The 21556-nt window shown below is 41.3% G+C and overlaps 1 protein-coding gene across 1 annotated transcript in view; it reads left to right on the top strand.

The window, feature by feature from the left end:
* The first annotated feature begins 12364 nt into the window (after positions 1-12364).
* Positions 12365-21556, top strand: part of SHCBP1 (SHC binding and spindle associated 1) — a 26048-nt gene continuing 16856 nt past the window's right edge. The window contains exons 1-2 of the mRNA XM_026856952.1: positions 12365-12804; positions 14765-15341. Of these exons, the coding sequence (XP_026712753.1) occupies positions 12365-12804; positions 14765-15341 (1017 nt within the window). The remainder of the gene's footprint in view (positions 12805-14764; positions 15342-21556) is intronic.

The raw sequence follows: 21556 nt of genomic DNA, 5'->3' as shown, positions 1-21556 counted from the left end.
GTCTTCTGTTCTATTTCAGTGCTTGCTAAAAGAGGTTCACTCCTCCAGTCTGCAGCAGGAAACAGGAGACAGTGTGCCGTGCAGGGCACCATGGTGCTGGTGACTAACGTAGTGTTGCCACTGACAACATATGAACCTCCATATTACTTTGAATGGAGTTAGATAGCATGGGAATAAAACCAGTGACAAGCACATGCAAGTGGTACAGTTATGAGTGTTGCAGAATGCTTGATACCAATATAAGCAAGTTAGTAAAAGATGCTTTTTATAGACAAGATTTGGAGTGTAGGAGTTTTATCTGTCTAGCAGGAAACTGCTTTATTTAGTATGTTAAAGATGAGTTAGGAGATGGGCATGGTGCTAGCCAGTCAGCCTTTATTCATTGGCAAAATCATGAACACAAAGGAATTTTTTTCACCCAGTGAACACCCTGCTGCCAGCCACTTCCCACCCAGCCGAGCACATCCACACTTCCCCGTGACACCAGCTCTTTGAACGGCTGCTGAGTACACCAGAGCAATACTGCCTGGGAGCTGTGGGAATTAGGCCACCCTCTACTGCATGCGTTTCAATGAAGCTTTAATTGGATTTTTATTGTTGCTTCCCCAAAGCTTTGTTCCAACAACAGATGGGACCACTGTTCTACCATGTCTGGGGCTGAGCTTTTTATCTAAGGAACAATCTTTGCTTTTAAGTTGCCCTTTATTTCAAATAGCATGACATCTATTCAGGGAACACCTATATCAGAGGAGGGGGGACTGAAAGGGAGTATCTAATAATTAATATTGTTATTTTCATAGAACTTTAACAAAACAAGTGATTTTTTCTTATATTGGTATTAGTTTAAATGGAGTTGCCCTTGTGTCAGCAAGAGAAGAATTTTTGTTTAAAGCACATGATGGGATGGGCATTTCCATCTACCAGCCAATTCTCCTGGTTTTGTATTATCTGCAAACTTGCCGAGGGTGCAGTCTGTCCCATCATCCAGGTCATTAATGAAGACATTAAACAGTGTCACCCCACTATCAGTCCCCGGCGTATACCACTAGTGACTGCCTCCAGCTGGACTTCATGGTGCTGTCAGCAACCCTTTGACCCAGGCAGTTCAGTCAGGTTTTGATCCACAGTCCTCGTATCTAGTTCATACTTCATCAGTTTGTCTACAAGGATGTAATAAAAGACAGTGCTTGAAAGCCTTGCTGAAGTCAGGATAAATGGCATCCAGTGCTGTCCCCTCATGCATCCAGCTAGTCATTTCATTATTGTTCAAGGTTGATCAAGTATGGTTTCCTGTTCCTAATGGTGGCTATTCCCACTCACTTCCTTGTCTTTCATATGTTTGAAAATGGCTTCCAGAATTATTCACTCTGTAATCTTCCCAGGCATCGAGGGAAGCTGACTGACCTGCAGTCCCCTGCATCCTTCTTCTTGCCCTTCTTGAAGATAGGAGTGATATTTGCTTTCGTCCTTGAAACCTTTTCTGGTCACCATGACCCTTCAAAGATAATCGAGTGGCCTCAGACAGTGACACTGGCCAGCTCCCTCAGCACTTATGGTACATCCCATCAGCTCCCATGGACATGTATATGTCTGCTGCATTTAAAGGGTCCCTTAATTGTTTTTTTTCCACTGATGGTATGTCTTCCTTGCTCCAGGCTTTCCCACTGGCCTTGAGGGCCTGCGATTCCTGAAGGCAAAATCATAGCCTCCCACAATGCTGCTATGCTGTCTGGAGCTAAGTACACCCATAAATCACTGCAGCACTTAGCTGAGCTGCTTACACTGAGGACTGAGGCTTTTATTTCCACCTGCTTTTGTTCAGCATTGACAGAGAAACAGCTGTGTGTATAGTAGCAGATGGGAAAAGGGAGAAAATTGATCTTTGAAAAGGAATACGAACATCATGAGCTGGTTCAACAAAAAGCAAGTGCAAGCGAACCTGGGATCTCTTACACAATACATCAAGCAGCTACGACCTTTTCTTTCTTTTCAGATGCCTGCAGATCATGGTTGAAGTGTGCCTTCATGTCCTCTGAGAAGATGAAAAAGAGTATGTTGGAAGTATCTTTCAAAACTCAGTTTACAAAATAGCACACTGGATCGTGGGAACTAGGGCTGTACCTCATCTGCTGTTCACCCGAAGATGAGCTCATCATAACCCCTTCATTAGTGACAGATGCTTGTCTATTTCTTCTTAAAAACATCTAACACGGGACACTTCTCACCCCCTCCCAGGCAGTTTCCAAAAGGATGCCAGTATCCTGTTTCCTAATGCCTAACATTAAAAGCTCAGTCTGTTCACTTCTTCACAGCTGGTTTAAAGCATTATTTTGGTGCTCTGGATTATAACACAAAGGAAATACTTCAAAAGAAGCGATCCTGCTATGGAAAATGTTGTTTGGGAGTCTCAAAGTACTACACAACGCAGTGATAGCATTTGCCATTTACTCGGTGCCACTGTTTTGTGTTATTAACCGCTCTTTGCTCCTGACCTCTCTAGATGCTACCAGGCCAAAGACACCTCCGGCTCTGTCCTGTCACTCATTTCCTTTTGGACAAACTTTGCCAAGGACTCAAAGGTTCAACTGTACCGGCAGGCCTCCTACAGCTTAGAGTGGTAGCCAGCAGGGATACTGTCACTCATGTTGGTGTTTTATTTTTCTTTGTACCTCCAAAAAGCCCCAGCAGTGTCCGTGTCGTCACCCAGCTTGTGAAAGCCATGGTACTGAATAGTGGTTTGCCGTACTGATGTGTTCCCTGCACTCTTTCACTGTGTAGGCTGTAGAAAGGCTCAGTACTTTTAGCACACAGATAATAAAGACCATAAAATGTTTGTTTCTTACCTGGAGGGGAGGCCTTATACTGACCTAGAAGGCTGGACCGATAGAGGAGGGCTCAGCTTGCTTATGTCAATATTGTGGAAGGGATGCAGTAGCTTACAACAGCTGAATGTTGGGTCCCCTATTCAGAGATGAGAATATTGATTTGGCTACAAAAATGGGACTGAATGGGAGAAAACTCATTTCTTGCTTTGCTTTTCACTTTCTGAAAGATTAGAAGACATCGGGAGTGTCCTTTTGACCAGTTGTTTTGCAGGTGGGAGCTGTGGAGCTTTGGCTGTGAATGCTTGTACTGATTCTGCTGCAGGCTCTGTCACTTCACAAAAATAATCAGGATGTGCCTCCTTGAAAGTTCTAAGAATTAGTTGATTAGTGGGCCTGATTCACTCTATTAACAGGCTGCGAGTCCCCTGCACAGAAAGTTGTACAAAGAGCTATTCTGGGCTCTACACTTGGTACAAAGCATGTGTCACATTGTCTGAGAGAATGCTGGTTTAGGGCATAACAAGCATTTGAACCAAACTGTCTACTTTAGTGCTGTGCTTTCATCAAACCTGCTGTGCTGCCATTATTTACCTTTTTTACTAGTAATCTGCTCTGATGTGATGTGGGTGCTCCAGCACAGCTGGCATGCGCTACCTGGTACACTGAGAACACTGCTCAGCAGCTGGAGAATTAGATTGGTGTGACCCTCGGTGTCCCCTATATCTGTCATCTCAGTGGAGAAATACGAAACGCAGTATCTTCTGCAGGAATATGCAAAAGCAGCTGATGTTGAAGGCTAGCAATTATGGTTTATGTTAGTGAAAAGAGGTGGGAAAACACGTTTTTCTTAGTGATCAGTCTCTGTTTCTAAATGGAAGTGTAATAATAATAATAATAATAGAAAAAGAAATACAAAGCCAAACAATCTGAATGGTAACTCTTCCTATTAGAATAGTAAAGTGACATTCTGTAGCTCAGGAGCTGGCTGTAAATTCTTCCACAATATATTTTTCATCACAGTTATCTGTCTTCTCTCAGAAGAGAGAACCAGCTCCTCATAGAACAGTATGTGCTATTATGTATGGGGAAAAAGCTATTCATTTTAACATTAAAAAACAATTTAATGCTTGAATTAACAAGCTCCATTTCAGTCTCTTTTGGTACAAAGTCTTTCCAGACTTTAATTCACTTTGGTCAGACACTGAAATAATTTATTCTGTTTCCTCCTTCATTTTTTAAAAATATAGTGAGGAAGCCACAAATTTTTCAAGGTCCTCTCTTCTGTGTGTGTAAGAACATGCTAACGTGCCTATTGTCTTGTATCCTGTTTCTTGCGCACACATTCTTTTTGGTGACATGCTGTTCTGAGCTGGTTTGCTGAGTGGCTACATTTCATTCAAAAAAGCACTGATGCATCTGAGTGTCTGATTTCTTTCCCTCAGCATTACATTGTATTTGCCACCAGGGCATTTAATCTGCCATTTTGGTGTCTGTTCTCCTTGGGTATAAACCAAAGTACTCTGTCACACATCCCCCCAGTTTTGAGGAGTACAGAAGCTTAGAAGCTGCCTGTCTTCTTTTTAGTTGCAAATGGTCACATAAAGTGCACAGAATGTGAAGAGTAAACTTTTAATGCTCTATTTTAAAATACTTGGTTTTCTTGTAATGCTGCTCAGGGGTTACCTGAGCGTAGCCCCTACTAGTTGAGGCAGTGAAGCATGAGCATTTGATGATCTGGGAAATCAGGTCCTCTGTGCAGAGATATTCTAGGCCCCGCAAAGGTGTGGTAAGGATCGATCCACCATGGGTTTGAGTCACTTGTGCATTTCCTGTAAGCCTTGTTGCATAGTGATAGTGGCTGTACACGGTAGGAAAAGCTGTGAACTGGATTGAGCCTGGGGAGATCCTGCTACCCCGTACAGTGTTACCTACAGAACGCTATGTTTGATGAGAACTTGCAAAATTACTGGATTTGCATAGTTTTGAAACAGTTAAGGCTATTTTTCACATTGGGGATTTATACTTAGCTGTGCCTGCTTGCAGTGATGGGTATTTTCCTGTATTGGAAAGCTAGGAGGAGAGTTAGCAAGGGGGACAGTTCATTAGCAGTAGTCTTCTTCTAAGGACAATCAGTAGTTATTTTGTGAAGAAGCCTGGCTGTAGAGAGATAGCAATGGACTCATCAGCACACAGTGTTCTGCTTTGTTACAAACAGAAAAGGTATATCTAAAAAAAGGTGTATCTAAAAAAAAGGTATGTCTAAAAAAAAGTATATCTAAAGAAGAGCATACAAACAACATCAAGAACTTAGAATTTTTTTATTTTTTTTAATTTTTATTTTAGCTGGACATGATATATTTTCCGTTTCAGCAGAAATCTGTTCTGCATTATAGATGTTATTAGAGATTGGTGATGTGTACAAAGGAAAAAAAGTACAGTGACTTCAAATACTTTTAACTGGGATTGTTTAGTCTGGAGAAGAGGAGGCTGAGGGGAGACCTCATCACCCTCTACAGCTCCCTGAGAGGAGGGTGCAGAGACCTGGGGATGCGTCTCTTTAACCAAGTAACAAGCGATAGGACAAGAGGGAATGGCCTCAGGCTGTGCCAGGGCAGGGTTAGACTGGATATTAGGAAGCATTTCTTTCCAGAAGGGGTTGTTGGGCGTTGGAATGGGCTGCCCAGGGAGGTGGTGGAGTCCCCATCCCTGGAGGGGTTGAAGAGTCGGGCTGACCCAGCGCTGAGGGATCTGGTGTAGTTGGGAACGGTCAGTGTGAGGTTAATGGTTGGACTGGATGATCTTCAAGGACTTTTCCAACCTTGATGATTCTGTGATTCTGGTTTTGAAGGGTAAGATTTGCAACTACTTAAAGGACCACCAGAGGGGAAAACGGTTTGGATAAAACTAAAAAGTTGATTCAGAAGAAAAAGAACTTTTTATTTTACACTACTTAATCACTGTTTCATTTATTAGTTTGGATATAATTTAAAGATAGTACATAAAGGTTGAAATGCATCTTTTCATTGTCATATTTGAATTACAACATTTCATAAATAATCCAAATATATTTTGATATTTTGGAAAAAAAAGCTCCTTTTTTGATGTTAATTGTTCTGTTAATTGAATTTGATCCAATTTATGAATGGTTTTGGTGTCCCAGAAGCTCCATATTATTTTCTATTTACTTTAAGCAAAAAACCTCAAACAAACAAACAAACAATTCTGCTCCAACAAGCTATGTTAACCACACAAAACAGTAACTTTCATCCTGGTCATTTGTTGCTAACTATTTTTTTTTTTTTTATCTAGAAATGTGTACACCAATGAATGCAAACATATATGCCATTCTACCTGTAAAAGGTAAGATTCATACAAATGTTATCTAGATTCATAGACTGAGGTCCTTAGGGATCAGTAGGTCACATATTCTGTTGTTTCATAAACCACAGACCTTAGAATGCACTCCAGTATCCGCTGTACTGAGCAGAAAACCTGTATTTTGTCTGAAACATTTTTCCTGAAAGGCCTTCAACATATTTTAAAAATTCCAAAATATTTTAAGAATTTAATTAGGAAAAAAAGCTGACTTTATCATTTGAGTGTGTAGGTAGTAATATGTTGCGTCATGATTATATATACATATGTAGTAAATTATTATGATTATCCACAAATTGTGAAGCAGATTGCAGAGCACAGAAAACTAAGTCAACAGCAGAAAAGTAACTAGAAAAGTTCAGTGTGCCTGTGCATACTTTATTCTGGCTTATAATGCCCAGAACAAACTGGCTGCCTATCACCGTTCTGACTATCAGTTGAATTAGCACACTTCAGATAGTTCCAACCTTTCAAACTACCATCTGTTAAGACATAATCATAAGCCCACTGACAAGTGTTTGTCAGAAATCACTTCATGCTAATTGATCTCTTTTCTGACACACTTTAGTAGCTAATTTTTAAGAGCGGAGAGCCATCATTACTGCACATTAGTTGTCAAGATAACGACACAGCTGTCCTTTGGAAAAAAGAACCTAAAGTACTTGAACTATCACAGAATTGTAGGAGAATCATTTTAAACAGCCATGTTCAAAATTTTAACTGAAACGAAAGGAAGCGTTGATCAAAACAACATATCCCATTACCAACAGCTGCATTCTTTTTCATCAGTAGTAAATTTAATTTTGTTTTGTTTAAAGTGAATGAAGAGGTGCAGTGATCATGTGAAATCACTAGTGCAAGTGATTTTCATTCTTTTCAAGCATGCCTTCTTCCTGACATAATTATGCCCAATGTTTTGTTGCATTCTGCATCTGCAGTAATCATGATTTCATCCTTATGTTTAATCACTGCATCTTTGCTATTCTTCCAAAAATGTGGTCAGCAGCTCTAGAGAGGCAGAAAGTTAAGGGGCCAACGATGGCAATGATGCCTATTCTTGCCAATGCCAGTGAAAATTTTAACAGCAATAGAGCAAAATACAGCATCCACTCTGTTATATGTTAAATGCCTGACAAACAAATCTCACAGTCCTAGTCATAAAACTGAATCCTGTTTACAATTTCCATTTTTGCCCAAAATCTCTATTTATTCCCATCAACACTCAATTTCAGTTTTAACATCTGCTGGAAAATCTGCCTGCCTATTGTTTGTCTCCAAATAAAGAAAACATTTTGTTATGGGCTGTGTTCCTGTTGTATCTCTGCAGTCAGCTGAAGAACACCTTGTGTAAAGCTTGGTCTGTTCTTCTGGGGCTCTTGACAACTTTGAAACATCTAAAAAAGGACTGCTCTTGGCTCTTTCCAGACCTTCCTCCAGAGCCAAGTGTCTGGAAAAGGAAACTGCCCAGTACTAAGGGAGCATGATCAATACTGTAGATGAGTTATAGTCACATAATCTACACAGACTTAAATTTTCCATTATTATGTGGGATTGTATCACTTCTGTAAGTCAATATCTAGATTGAATGTTCCCTGAGATGAAAGCATGGCTGAAAGGCAGATATGTCTCAATATATGTGAAATAATGAAATGAAAAGAAAAAAAAAAAAAAAAAGAAAACCCACCTAAATTAGATCAGTCCTCAGTTGGATCCAGTTCTACTCCTACTGAAGCACCTTGCCTGCTCTTCAGTGGAAATTGAAAACATGTGGAGGGGTGTGAAAACAGAACTGCAGTATCCTGTTTGATGAGCAAAAAGACTAAACCTGTTTTACCAACTGCTTGATAAAAGGAGCAAAGGTTCAGTTTGCAAGGTCAGGTAGCTGAAACTTGTATTTCTGAAAATTAAGGAGTTAGCAATACTAGGCATGTTTCCTGTTAAGTAAAACTCAATGCTCAGCAGGCAAAGCAGTAAGAATCTTGGAAGCTGCTAAGGTGAGTTGTAAGAAAAGAAGAGTCTATAAACAGGAAAATAAGCAATGCCAATATTGGGGGTTTAAAAGATAAGATGGCTGTTAGACCAATTCTCAGGCCACCCAGTACCTTCCTGAAGAAGCCAGTATTGAGAAGATTCTGGAAACTACTCAAATCACAGTACAGAAAGCACTTAAGGAACCGTCCTCTATTAACAGAGAAATAGTGATGCAAGTAGATGATTTCCAGCTCTAATTTTTTCAACTTCTTGAAGTCGGGTATCTTGATCTCAGTGATATGGCTCCATCCTTGATAAATGTAGACATTTGGATGAGAACTCATATGTGAAGCTCCAAAATAGTTCATAAAAAATAACCAGATTTGACTTTCTGAGGGAATGAAACTATACAGGTTTTCAAATGTTTAATTGCTTTTCTGTTTACATTAAATTTATTTAGGTTTACAATGGATGAAATACCTGTCAAAGAAAATCAGTTATAGCTAATAACCCAACTAATTAACGGCAATCTACCATTATGTGACGTCATTCATCCCCGGATATAAAAGTGGTTTGCAAATGAATTAATGAAACATATGCAGTAAAAAATATCTGTATTTTATAGTGGACAAATGGAGTGATTGCCATGGCAACCAAGAAAATTTGTGTCAAGATGAGAAAAAGTACACAATTTTTTTACTGTCTCCTTTTAGATTTTTTTTTCTTTTTTGTCTTTTGTGCATATTTGTTGTTTCTTTCCCATCACTACCACATCTCTGCTGGCTTGTCTCAACTGTTTATTCCACACATTTGATAGACATTTTCCAATTTGGAAGCCCTATAATAACTAACAATTTTTTTCATTACATGTAATAAAATAATTTGATCTTTTGGTTCTATTTGTATTTTAAGGTTGCTTGTAATGAGACATGACAAGGAAGATATTATTTTAAGACATCTCTTAAAGCAGAAATAGCCTGTGCTCTCAACTGAGATATAAGTATATCCACAAAAGAGAACTAATATCAAGGGGTTTCTCTTCCAGCAACAAATTAGAGCTAAGAATTTTTATTTGGATAGGAACACTGAGTAAAACACTCTGCTATTTTACTTCAGGTTTTTAACTTTGCAATCAAATTTTCAGCTGGCATGAACCGGCATTGCTCCAGTGAAACCAGTGCACATAATGAAGTTTTGGTCCAGAGTAAGTTTGTTATCCTACATCTATTTCTGTAGAAGGGAGTTTTTTCTTCGAAGGCCCACATGTAAAGGGGCGGGCTATCCTGACCCTTTGAACTCCATGCTCTTATCTTTAATAACCAGCAGCCATCAGACTTGCACTGTGGAGAGCTAAAGCAAGAGCTCAGCACCATTTCACACAGCAATAATTTTCCATTATACGTCAGCCCTGCTCCACAAGGAGCTGTGGGCTGACTTGTACGTGTCAGCTTCAGCAGCCCTCCCGGTAAGCTGCTTCTCCTGGCCAGGGGTGTGGGCTACCACCAGGCTTCGAGCCAGCACAGTCTTGTTTGTGCCTACCCAGCACCTGCATTGGGGCTACAGCAATTGGCTGCTGGTGATGTACACGTTGTCAGGACACCCAGGCTGGCCAAATCCCATTGTGTTCCTTCAGCTAAAACTAGTGAAATACCAAAAAAAAAATAAAAAAAAATATTCTTTTAGTACTAAGACACAAGTTCTTCTCTGCATTTCCTTAGGTTTATGTAGGAGTCTGGGCTGCATTAGACGGGAGTTAATGCAGACAGGAGGATTCAAGGACAAAGGCAAAGTTAGCAAAAGAAAGAGTGGCTGTGGTCAGCAAATGCACACCAGTTTGAGCAAAACAAGATATAAGATAAGGAAGTTTTGGCAAGTTTTGGGTTGTGTATATGTAAATACAATTAACCAATGCAGATGCTTGTAGAAGCACGTGGACAGCGAGTGTAGATAGCATGCAGCCTGTCAGAGGACAGATAAGCACGTGTACGGAACTTAGTGTACTATAAAAGTAACCAGAATCCGAGAATAAACGAACGATCTGATCATCATATCGGTGTTGTGTTGTTCCTGATCCCGCATAAGAAGATAGAGACCCCAGCATTCTGGTGACCCCAGCGTGATCCCTCATTTTGAACAGGAGCCAGAGGAAGGCCACGGGCTGTCAGCCGACGTTACTGGAGGTAAACCAGGCTGACCGAGAGAGGCAGGAGTGGATCCACGCTAAGCTGAGAAAGGAGGGGCTTAGATACAGACAGCATGGGGATTGCTGCCTCAGCAACAGAAAAGGCTGCAGCCCGAAGTTTAATGCAGGTCCCAGAGAAAACAGAGGTGGATCTCAAGGAAGGGGATTTAACCGCGCTGCTTCTTTGGTGCAGAAGAAAAACATTAATTACTAATACTGATCAGTTATATGATGAAGACGTCTGGAAATCTATTGGGACTGATTTGTGGGAATCAATTCAAACAGGGGACAGAGAAGCACGAAAGTTGGCACCAACTTACCGAACTGTTCGTTTAATGTTAGAGACAATGAGAGGGCAGGCTTGTGTTGCTGCCACTGCTACGTGAGCTATTGGCGCCGTCGATGACAAGAAGGGAGATAAGGAGGATGTAACGGAAAAAGAGGATAGGGAGTTCCTGTTGGTTGATGAGTCTGCACCCCCTAAGCTTGTGTGCCCCATGTCAGAAAAAGAGCTTTGGGGGTGTCCATCGATTGAAATTGAACCCTGAGTACCATCAATAACGCCTTCTGCTCCACCTTTGTCTGGTCCATCTCCTCCTGATACTTTGCTAAATCCTGTAGATCCAGTTAAGGTGCCGCTCCCTATAGATGTGGATGATGTGACACCTCAGGCTATCTACCCTAATCCTCATCGTGAACATCTTTCTGATTTACTGAAAGAGCAAGAAAAACCAATGTCTGCTCTTCTAAAAGAAATGCAAAGATTAGATCATGGGTCGTCAAAGCAAGAGATTCGTGAGGCATATAAAAAAGCTTCTCAGGCTGTGAGAGATAGTTTGAAAGCAGTCGAAGAGAGTGTATGTGGACCAGGGTCCGAAGGTGCCGTTTGTGGGCAAAGTAATTCTGAAAGATCCCCACAAGACACTCAGATTACTGTGGAAATGTTAAGAAACAAAGAGAGGAGAGCTAGAGCGTGGGTAATACAATTATTAGAAGAAGGAGAGATGACTTCAGAAGAGGTGGATAATTATTTAAAAAGTAAATTTGGAAATGGACTAATGGCCGAAGAGCAAAAGTCATATGCCGATTGGGATACAGACAAAGCTGGAAACTGTGCTGGTCCCACAACCCCGCTAAAATGGGTTGCTGAATGGTTACATGGGACGGATGAATGAGGGAAACCTGACCATGATGTTCCCTCTTCGACATTTGGTTCCCCCATGTCGGGACCCCCTCCTATTAAAGACCCAAATTATACTGCCGGACGGAGATGGAAAGGGGTGATTGAACATGCAGTCATAGAAGGACAGATGTTGCCACCTAGTGTTACCGCAATGCCAGTTGTTGTGCCAAGAAATCAACGGGTGTCGCACCCCTTTGATTGGAAGACAGTGAGTCAGTTGCAACGAATCGTCATGGACTTTGGGTATGATAATAAACAAGTTATGAATGTAATACAGTCCTTTTTCCACAATCAGGATTTAGTGCCAGCTGATATCAAGGCGCTTATGGAAATCATTCTTCCTCCTACTGCTTTTATGATGTTTAAAGATAGATGGCAAAAAAAATGTGAGGTTGAGATGATAGAGAACATCAATGGATGGAAATGATCCCCTAAGATACACTACGCTTGACCAACTTATGGGGACTGGCATGTACCATGATGGGGCAGTGCAGGCAGCCTTACCCCCCTGAATAATGCAGCAGTCTCAGGCTTTTGCATTAGCAGCACTACAAGAGTTGCCTCAAATTGGAAGACCGAGCCTTCCTTACCCCCCCATGGATATCAAGCCAATTTAATACAAATATCATCAACTAAAACAAAAGCAAGAAGAACCATATGTGGAATTTATTGATTGATTGAAAGAAGCACTGGAGCTGCACCTAACCTCACACCTGATGCTAAAACGGCAGTGGAAAAGGATTTGGCTGATGAAAATGCAAATCAAAGTTGTCAACAAATTATTGCCAGTCTCCCATGAGGTGCTAGTCTGACACAGATGGTTGAAGCATGTTCACGACTGCCACAATTATTGGAGGAGCAAGCAAAGGCTACCATCCACACAAAAGCCTTGCTGCAGCTTTAAGACCTACTACAATTCAAGGAAAAGGAGATCATGGACCTAAAGGTGCCAGGAGAAAGGAAAGATGGTTTTTATGCAGTAAACCTGATCATTTTAAGCGACAATGTCCTCAAGCAAAGAAAACCATTGCAACTACACCACCATTTGCCGGTACCTGTAACCGATGTGATAAATTTGGACATAGGGCCAACGAGTGCCGATCAAGATTCAAGAAAGATGGGTGCCCCTTGCTGGGAAACTCCTCACAGAGTGCCTTACCGGGGGGTGCCAAGACACTCAAATACCCCCAAGTGGTGGCTGTGTCGACAAGCTCTCGGCACCCACCTGAGGAAGTTCAGGCCTCTATTTGGGAATCAACATCACAATAGTAGATGATTCAGTGCATGTAGTCCCCTCCGCGGTTACAGGACCATTAGGACACAGACTTAGCGCATTAATAGGACAATCTTCAGCATCAAAGCAAGGAATTGTGATTATTCCTGGATTAATTGACTCTGATTATACTGGACAAATTGGGATAATGCTGAGAATTCTGAACCCTCCATCCACACTGTGAAAAGGTGACCATATAGCTCAATTAATTCCTTTTTGAGCACATGTTATTAAGAGTAAAGATCGCGAAAGGGGCAATTGAGGATTTGGATCTACTGGACCAGTGACTGTTGCTTTTTCACAATTAATCACTGATAATATGCCTATGTGAACAGTCACATTGCTTGAGAATGATGGAGCTGCGGTCCATTCTGTAAGGGTTATGCTAGATACTGGAGCTGATGTTACTATTGTCCCATATGCTGCATGGCCATCTTCATGGCCATTGATCATGATGTCTAACACTGTTACAGGAATTGGAGGAGCATCACCTACACAAAAAGTGTGCATTTTGTCACTGTCATAGATGACAAGGAAGGTCTCAGAGCACTAAAACCATACATACTGCATACGACACTTTGGTTATTAGGATGAGATGTCCTGTCTCAGTGGGGATGTGTATTGCAAATGCCTTGCTAGGGGTGGCCATCGTAGCAATTGAACCCCGTCCTGTTTTGAAATTAAGCTGGTTAACCGATACACCTGTGTGGGTGGAACAATGGCTGCTACCAATAGAGAAGCTCGCTCATCTAAAGGATCTCATGCAGGAACAACTGAATGCTGGACACCTTGTCCCGTCTACCAGTCCGTGGAATACACCTGCGTTTACCATCAAAAGATAGAGACTTTTGCAAGACCTGCGAGCAGTTAATGAAGTTATACAAGACATGGGAGCACTTCAACCAGGATTACCCAATCCATCCATGCTCCCTCAAGGCTGGGACATTGTGATCATTGATTTGAAAGATTGTTTTTTCATGATTCCTTTACATCTGGAAGATTATGAAAAAATTGCCTTTTCTGTTCCTTCTACAAATAGAGTAAAACCTTCTGAAAGATATCGTTGAGTATTGTTACCACAAGGAATGAAGAATTCTCCTACAGTATGTCAATGGTATGTGGACTTAGCTCTATGACCTTTTTGAGAACATCACACCAACTGCACTTTATGTCACTATATGGATGATTTGTCAACAAACACCCATTTCTGAAGAATTGATTCAGGAACTGACTGAGGCTTTAAATATAATGGGACTCGTTGTGGCCCCTGAAAAGTGCAATGGACTGAACTATGGAAGTACCTAGGGATGACTTTAACTGAATCTACTGTTAGGCCTCAGAAGTTGTCAACAGTACAGAAAGTTGAAACATTAAATGATGTACAAAAATTGGTAGGAGATATCCAGTGGATTCACAGTATTTGTGGCATTACCAAGACAGATTTACAGCCTTTATCTTAGTTGCTGCAAAGAGATTGTAATCCTCAAGAACCCAGGACTTTAACAGTATCAACTAAACACGCCCTGGATAACATTTCTCTGAAACTGAGTGCTAATTCTGCAGCCCGTATTGACCCTGTTCAAGCAATGCAATTGTTTGTATATAATACAGAATCAGAGGTATCAGCTTTTTTAGGACAATGGTGTGAACAACCACCTGATCCCCTTAGAATTATTGAATGGTTGTTTGTATCAACCAGAGGACATAAGACAATAACGTCATGCGTGGACGCAATAGCAAGTATCATTCGAAAGGGTGTTCAGCAAGCAATGTCTATTGCTGGAAAGGAACCTGATTGAGTGATTGTGCCATATGCATTGGACTTAATTCAAACCATGTGTGAATCATCTATGCCCTTCTCGTTGGCTGTATTGAACAAATCAAACTGACAACCATTATCCGAAGCATCCGCTGTTTAAAACTACTTTAACAGTGAATGCTGTTCCTGTCATTAGTCGTCAACCTTTACAAGCTTTAATGGTGTTTACTGATCCCAGCAGCAAGACCAAAACAGCAGGATTTGTTGGGAAAGAGAATGGCATATGGCAATCAGAACACTTCAGTTGCGATACATCTGTGCAGATTTTGGAACTCAAGGCAGTACTTGCTGTACTTAACTGCTGGAACACTCAAGATTTAAATATAGTGACTGACTCTTTATATGTTGCGGGTGTAGTACAGCAGATAGAAAGAGCCTTGTTGGGACATGTAAACAATCCCACTCTTTTTCAGGCCTTTGTCGACTTGCGAAATACTGTTAATCACCGTATGCATCATTTTTTTCTTATGCGTATAAAGAGCCATATTAGACTCCCTGGAGGCCTTGTAGAAGGCAGTGCTCGAGCTGATCAGTTGGTTACTGCTTTAGCGGACAAAGATGGCATTGTTCAAGAAGCTTACAACTCTCATGCCTTTTTTCACCAGTCTGCGTCTGCATTACGCAAGCAATTTAACATCCCTAAGGTCCAAGCACGGGCGATACTGGCTGCTTGTCCAGACTTTGCCACTCCCATACCACTGCAGGATGGCAGGGTGAATCCATGTGGCTTGTAGCCATGAGAAGTTTGGCAGACTGTTATCACCGAATTTCCACCTTTTGGGTGCCTTTGCTACCTACATGTGTCAGTAGACACTTGTTCCTCATTTCTATGGGCCTCTGCTCATGCCTCTGCCTCGGCGGCAGCAGCTCATCAACATTGGATGCAGGCAATAGCGGCTATGGGGTGTCCAAAGAAAATAAAAACTGATAAGGGTCCTGCATACCGGGCAGCCTCCACTGCTGCTTTTTTATAACATTGGGAAACACAGCTTCTCCGTATACCATATTGAAACATCACCTTACTATTTTGAAAAAATATGGGGAGACAGGGGGTTCCCCCCATGAGATATTGGCAAACACATTATTTGTATTAAATTGGCTTGATATCCATGGGGGGGCAAGATGAACCACCTGCATGAAAACATATGCAAACAAACAAGCATGCTTATTCTTTTCAAAAAATTCAAGTGCAATTGTATTCCCCTAAATCTGGGCTATGGGAGGGAACTATGTAATTGTTAACCTGGGGAAGGGTTATGTTTGTGTCTCTACAGGTCGACCCTGGTTTTTTATACATTGCGCATGGTGTGACGGGATCTTGGAGAGTCACGTGTGCACAGGATTGGGAAAGTGTGTATAAATGTCACTTGTGTACTGACCAGATTATTTTTTATTCTTAGAGCAGACGGTTTGTCTGAGTTGATAGGTAGGCCCATATATCAGCAATTAGCTGTTGGTACAGAAGGACAGGTTAGAGTTCTTAGAGAGCACCAGCAGTTTTTTAGGGCCTCAGACCTAATTGAGGATCTTGGGCAAAGGGTTTTGGCAGAAATTAGCTTTGAACTCTGTAAACGCTTAGCTTTGCAGTGCATTAGGCAGAATAACAAGATAGTAGACAGGAGCTGTGGTACTGGAATAAACGTTTCTTGAAGTTGGCAGGTGAATAAGGATGACTGGAAAAGAGGTAAAACGATACATCAAACGTGAGCAACATGGGCCAAGTCTATCAATTTGTTTTATAATAGGTTGTGAAGGAGTTTTTGACTTTATACCCAGAACAAATATTTGGGTAACATGGGAAAACACATCTGGGAGAAAAGATTTTTGTTTGAGTCTGCAACAAGCAAATGATCCTTTTCGCACCTGTTCAATTGGCATTCCGTTGCGGGGAAAATGAAACTGATTTTAGTGGATATTGGAAACAACAGAGCGTGAATCTGACTAGCAGTCAAAATGACAGTTGTTTCAGCCCAAATAACACCTATGTTTGGCCTTCTATGCATAGCACAGCCTGGCAAAAGACAGTCATTGAGAATTTAAATCAATCAATTTCCCTTTGCAAGAACTGGATTTGTTGGCTAGCGTTGCACCTCTTGAGTATGTTAATGTTACCAGTATGCAGAACTGTGGTAATATGGTTCCCCAACTCCAGCCAGTGAATGGCACAGGAGTGGTTTGGTTTGGTGACCTATGGCACCAATGGACGCCAAGATTTGTTTATAGGTTATCAAAATATAACAGGATATTCTCTTTGGACTGGTTTGAAAACCAGAAGGTTCCCTGTGAAAACCACAGAGGGCTTTAAACTTCCACCAGGAGTGTTTTTGATTTGTGGAGATAGGGCATGTCCTGGTATTTCTGTACAACCTATTGGTGGTCCATGCTATCTAAGACAGCTGACATTGTTTACTCTTCACATAAGAGAATTATTGAATGCCAGTAAAGGACATGAGGCAAGATCACCCAGATCTGTTCAAAACTTTGACAATACCTGCAACGACGAGGTAAATTGCCTTCATTAGCCACTGTCATAGCTACGTCCTTTTTATTGCCAGGAGGAATGGCTGCCATAAATGCAAAAAAAAATATGTATAGATTAGCATGTTGGGGTGAAAAGCAATTTAATTTAACTTCACAAATTCTGAGTGCTTTGCTTACTGATATTGATAGTGTTAGGCATGCTACTTTGCAAAATCATGCTGCTATAGATTTTTTATTGTTGGCACACGGGCATAGATGTCAAGTTTTTGAGGGAATGTGTTGCTTTAATTTGTCTGACCACTCACAGAGAATACACCAACAATTGGTAAAACTGCAAGATAATATGAAGCATATTACAGAGGGATATGTTCCTTTTTCAGACTGGCTTGCTGGCCTCGGATTAAGGGGTTGGTTGCAAATGCTGGTTAAGGGAGCATTGATGGTATTGATAATATTATTGATGCTGGTGTTGATTCTTCCTTGCATGTTCCAATGTTTGCAACGGATGCTGCAAGGTTTAGTTGAGCAAATATTTAAGAAAACAGGGGGAGATGTAGGAGTCTGGGCTGCATTAGACGGGAGTTAACAGACAGGAGGATTCAAGGACAAAGGCAAAGTCAGAAAAAGAAGGAATGGCTGTGGTCAGCAAATGCACACCAGTTTGAGCAAAACAAGATATAAGATAAGGAAGTTTTGGCAAGTTTTGGGTTGGGTATACATAAATAGAAATAACCAATGCAGATGCTTGTAGAAGCGCATGGTCAGTGCATGTAGATAGCATGCAGCCTGTCAGAGGACTGATAAGCACGTGTACGGAACTTAGTGTACTATAAAAGTAACCAGAATCCGAGAATGAACGAACGATCTGATCATCATATTGGTGTTGTGTTGTTCCTGATCCCGCATGAGAAGATAGAGACCCTGGCAGGTTTATATAGCTGCACTTGCATTAATTTCTGCAAAGCAATTAATGGCCTTCTGTGATTTACAAACTGTATTTGCTGTGTCATGTTTTGGAGTGAAGGTCTATTTCAGATTTCAAATGTCAGAATTCTGTGTACTAGCACTCCTCACTCTTCCAATATTTCAAGGGAAAGGCAACTGAGCAAATATATTTGGGGCTTAAGATAAAGCTAGGGCTTTTAGAAACATCTAGGTGACTGAAGTGCACACATCTCACTGACAGGAACAATAGCAATGAGATTTCTTTCAAAAGTGTGAGAGCCGAGTACAGAGTGTGAGGGCAACCACTTTCTCTTCCTCCTTTCAAACTCAGAAGCATTAATGTTCCATGAAAAGTCTTGCCAGTCCTCTGCACTTCACACAGACCTGACCCCCCTTACTCAAGAAAAAAATAAGCTTGGAGAAAAGTGCAAAGAAAGGCAACTAGTGAGATGAGGGGAATGGAAAGCCTACTGTGCAAAAGGAGAGAGAGATTGTGACTTACCAAAAGAAGTTCAGAAAAGCGTTAATTCATGCTCAAGAATAAATTGGGTGGATAATTTTTTGTAGGGAGAAAAAGAACTGTTTAAGCTCAAGAAAATAACTGACGGTCTACATCACGCATTCACATTCAAGCTGGAATGTGAAAGGTTTCAACAATAAGAGTACTGAGTTTCTATTTCCAGTTTGAAAGAAACCAACTGCAGTAGAGTTTTTTGAACACAAAGGACCTCGATCAGTCCATAACTTAGTTGTCTGCAGGAGCAGTCCCTGCCAGGACTGTGTTTCTTTGACGTAAAACAGCCCCGTTGCAAGGATTGGGGATAATTAACTGAACATTGTGGAAGTGTCTCACATCGTAGAAGGTGTTCTGCCCCCAGCTATGCTGAAAACTGAACAAAGAGGGGTAAATGGATTGTCCCTAGTGTTACGTGTTTCTCCTGTGTGTGAAAGAACTGACCTTCCCATTGTGAGTCCTGGCGAGTTCCTGAATTCATTTAGAGATAAATTGAATTTATTTAGAGAAAAAGAATTAATCTAAACATTTAAATAATATGGGAACCTTTATACCCATGACTTTACAGTTATATAGTTCCTATGGTTATACAGTTACTCTGTGCATAAAGTTATACATACTGGCAAGTCTGTGGGCCTACAGTTATATATACATAAACATGTAATAGTGGACATTTAACAGTAAGTGTATAAAATACAGAATGGAATGAGATTTTTGCTTGTTCTTCACTTGCTACTACTTTTCTTTCCTTTTGTATCCACCTCATGCTTTTTATTGAATCCTTTATCTAGCTCATGTGTCCAGGAAAAAAAAGCTTGTTCATGTGCTCCTGTAGTCACAAAAACATTTTCTGATTTTTTGAGACTCACTCTGGCTTCTCATGTATCTTCCAGACTAACTTTGGCATTCTGCTTTTCCTCCCTTTTATGTGGCCTTTCTTTTTTTTTTTTTTCTACTGCTGTGTTTGTTATTTCTGTCCTTTCATGCTGATAGTTTCTTTTCATTCTAGGATTTGAAAAAGGTACAAGACAAGGAACATCCTACCAGGGTAACTTAGACTTAAGAGCCGAAAGACAACCTTCTTCGTCTTAGTGGAATATCCCTTTTCCAGTACTGTTCTTTCCAAATATTATCTTCCTTCCCATTCCTATTGTGAAAGTTCTTACTGCTGTTCCTCCATTATCTTTCCTCTCTGTTAGATGATTTCTTACTCTTGTTTTCCTCTTTTTGACCATTACTCTACTCCTCCTGACTCAGTGTACAGCCTGAATACAATTTTACTAGTATGTGTTGCTGAGATTGGATTCAAACTCCTTATTCATTCACTGAAGTTTCCTTCATATTGGAGACATTCTTCTGTGTGAATATAACAAATGTGTGTTGCCTACTGCAGAATCTCAGTGCTGTGGATTTATAGCAAGGGATTTATGTGAATAACTTTACTCTTAAAATATGGGAAATCCTGTTTCAAATATAATACCATGCTCAATTCTTAATTACTTAAAACCTACTAGTTTACAGGCACTTTGTTTACAAACACACTCTGAAGGCTGACCTTACCTAAAAAAATAATCTTTTGGGGGAGATTTAGATGTTTTCGTGTAATTTTGATAATTGACAATTATGATAGATGAAAACTACGTGAATATAGTTAAACGTGCATGCCCAGTATAATGGTTCAATTCTGATCGCATTTGCAGACAAGTCTTGGGGACTAAGATACTCTCTTTTCTTCTGGGGTTATGATGGACAAAGGTTGGTTTCAGTGGACCTACTGCAACTCCGACCCGTGTAATGTCAGGATGAACAGGGCTCTTGGTTTAGTCTGAATGTGTAAACTGCTGTAGGCGTTGTGCTGCTGCTGCAAAAGCAATTAATATTTGGAAGGTAAACAGGAAGAAACTCTAAGATGGTAGCTGTTTAATAATGTTGTTAGAAATCTAAGGCAGCCCCCTCGTGGCCATTTATGTTTTGAAGCAATTGTTTCCAGACCCATTTAAAAGAAGCCATTGTTTGGAGGAGAAATGAACGCTTCCCGATTTCAAATTTCTACTGTGTACTGGTACAGTTGTTAAAGGTGTTGATAACACCAACAACCTTATGTGCTAATACAGGTCAAACCAGTTTTTGTGTGGTATGGATCTGAAGTGACTGAATTGCCAGGAGCAGCTCTCTAAAGCCTGGCCTACAGTCCCAATCCTGGCTTCAGCGCTGGCAGAGCTATGATACGTGAGCAGAATTTACTGTCCCAAATCTGCCTGGTTGTCTTCTGATTCTCTTCTTCTTTTGAACTATGTTGCACAGAGGGCTGCATATTCATGGAGCATCTTGATTTTTTTTTCTTTCTTTAGTTCCTGCCTGTCCTCAGATCCTGTAATGACCTGCAGTCACTTTGTCCTTGCTAAATAACTATTCGGTTGAAAATTAATGTCTTCCAACTGGTTAGCACAACCTCACGTCGTTTTGAATTTGATGCTTATTGGCACTTGTGGTGACAGAGCTCAAAACGCAACAGTGGTTAAAGACAAGAGCTGGGTCGTGGAACAGATTGTGAAGAGATGTCAAGGCAGAAATGAGAGATGCTAACGCTAAGATGGATGAGACACAAAAGCCGAAAGCACCGAGAAATTCAGAGGGGGAAAAAGTCTGTGCCTTAAATTTTGATCCGGTGCCTTCTGTGCGGCAGCTGGTCAGGGCTGAAAGCAAAGGCAGGCTTCCAGGGGTTCTGTGGAGAAGTCCTTTAGCGCATCACGGGGTTTTTGGGGGGGTAGGAGGCTGTCGGCTGGGTTTTGCCATGGTGACCGCCCCGTGCCTCGGGGCGCCGCGGGGACAGAGGCCCCTCTGGAAGCAAACCCGGGCCGGTCGGCCTGTCCGTCTGGCGGGCGCGGCCGCTGGGCGGGCGGGGCCATGGCTGACTGACAGCTGGGCGGTGTTAAGGCTCGCTTCCGTTCCGACCTGTCCCGCCGCCAGCGCAGGCGCGCTCCCGCG

Source organism: Athene cunicularia, assembly GCF_003259725.1.
Source record: "Athene cunicularia isolate RWA chromosome 11 unlocalized genomic scaffold, athCun1 chr11_part1, whole genome shotgun sequence".
In the NCBI taxonomy this organism is placed as follows: domain Eukaryota; kingdom Metazoa; phylum Chordata; class Aves; order Strigiformes; family Strigidae; genus Athene; species Athene cunicularia.
This window is presented reverse-complemented; position numbering and strand designations above follow the sequence as displayed.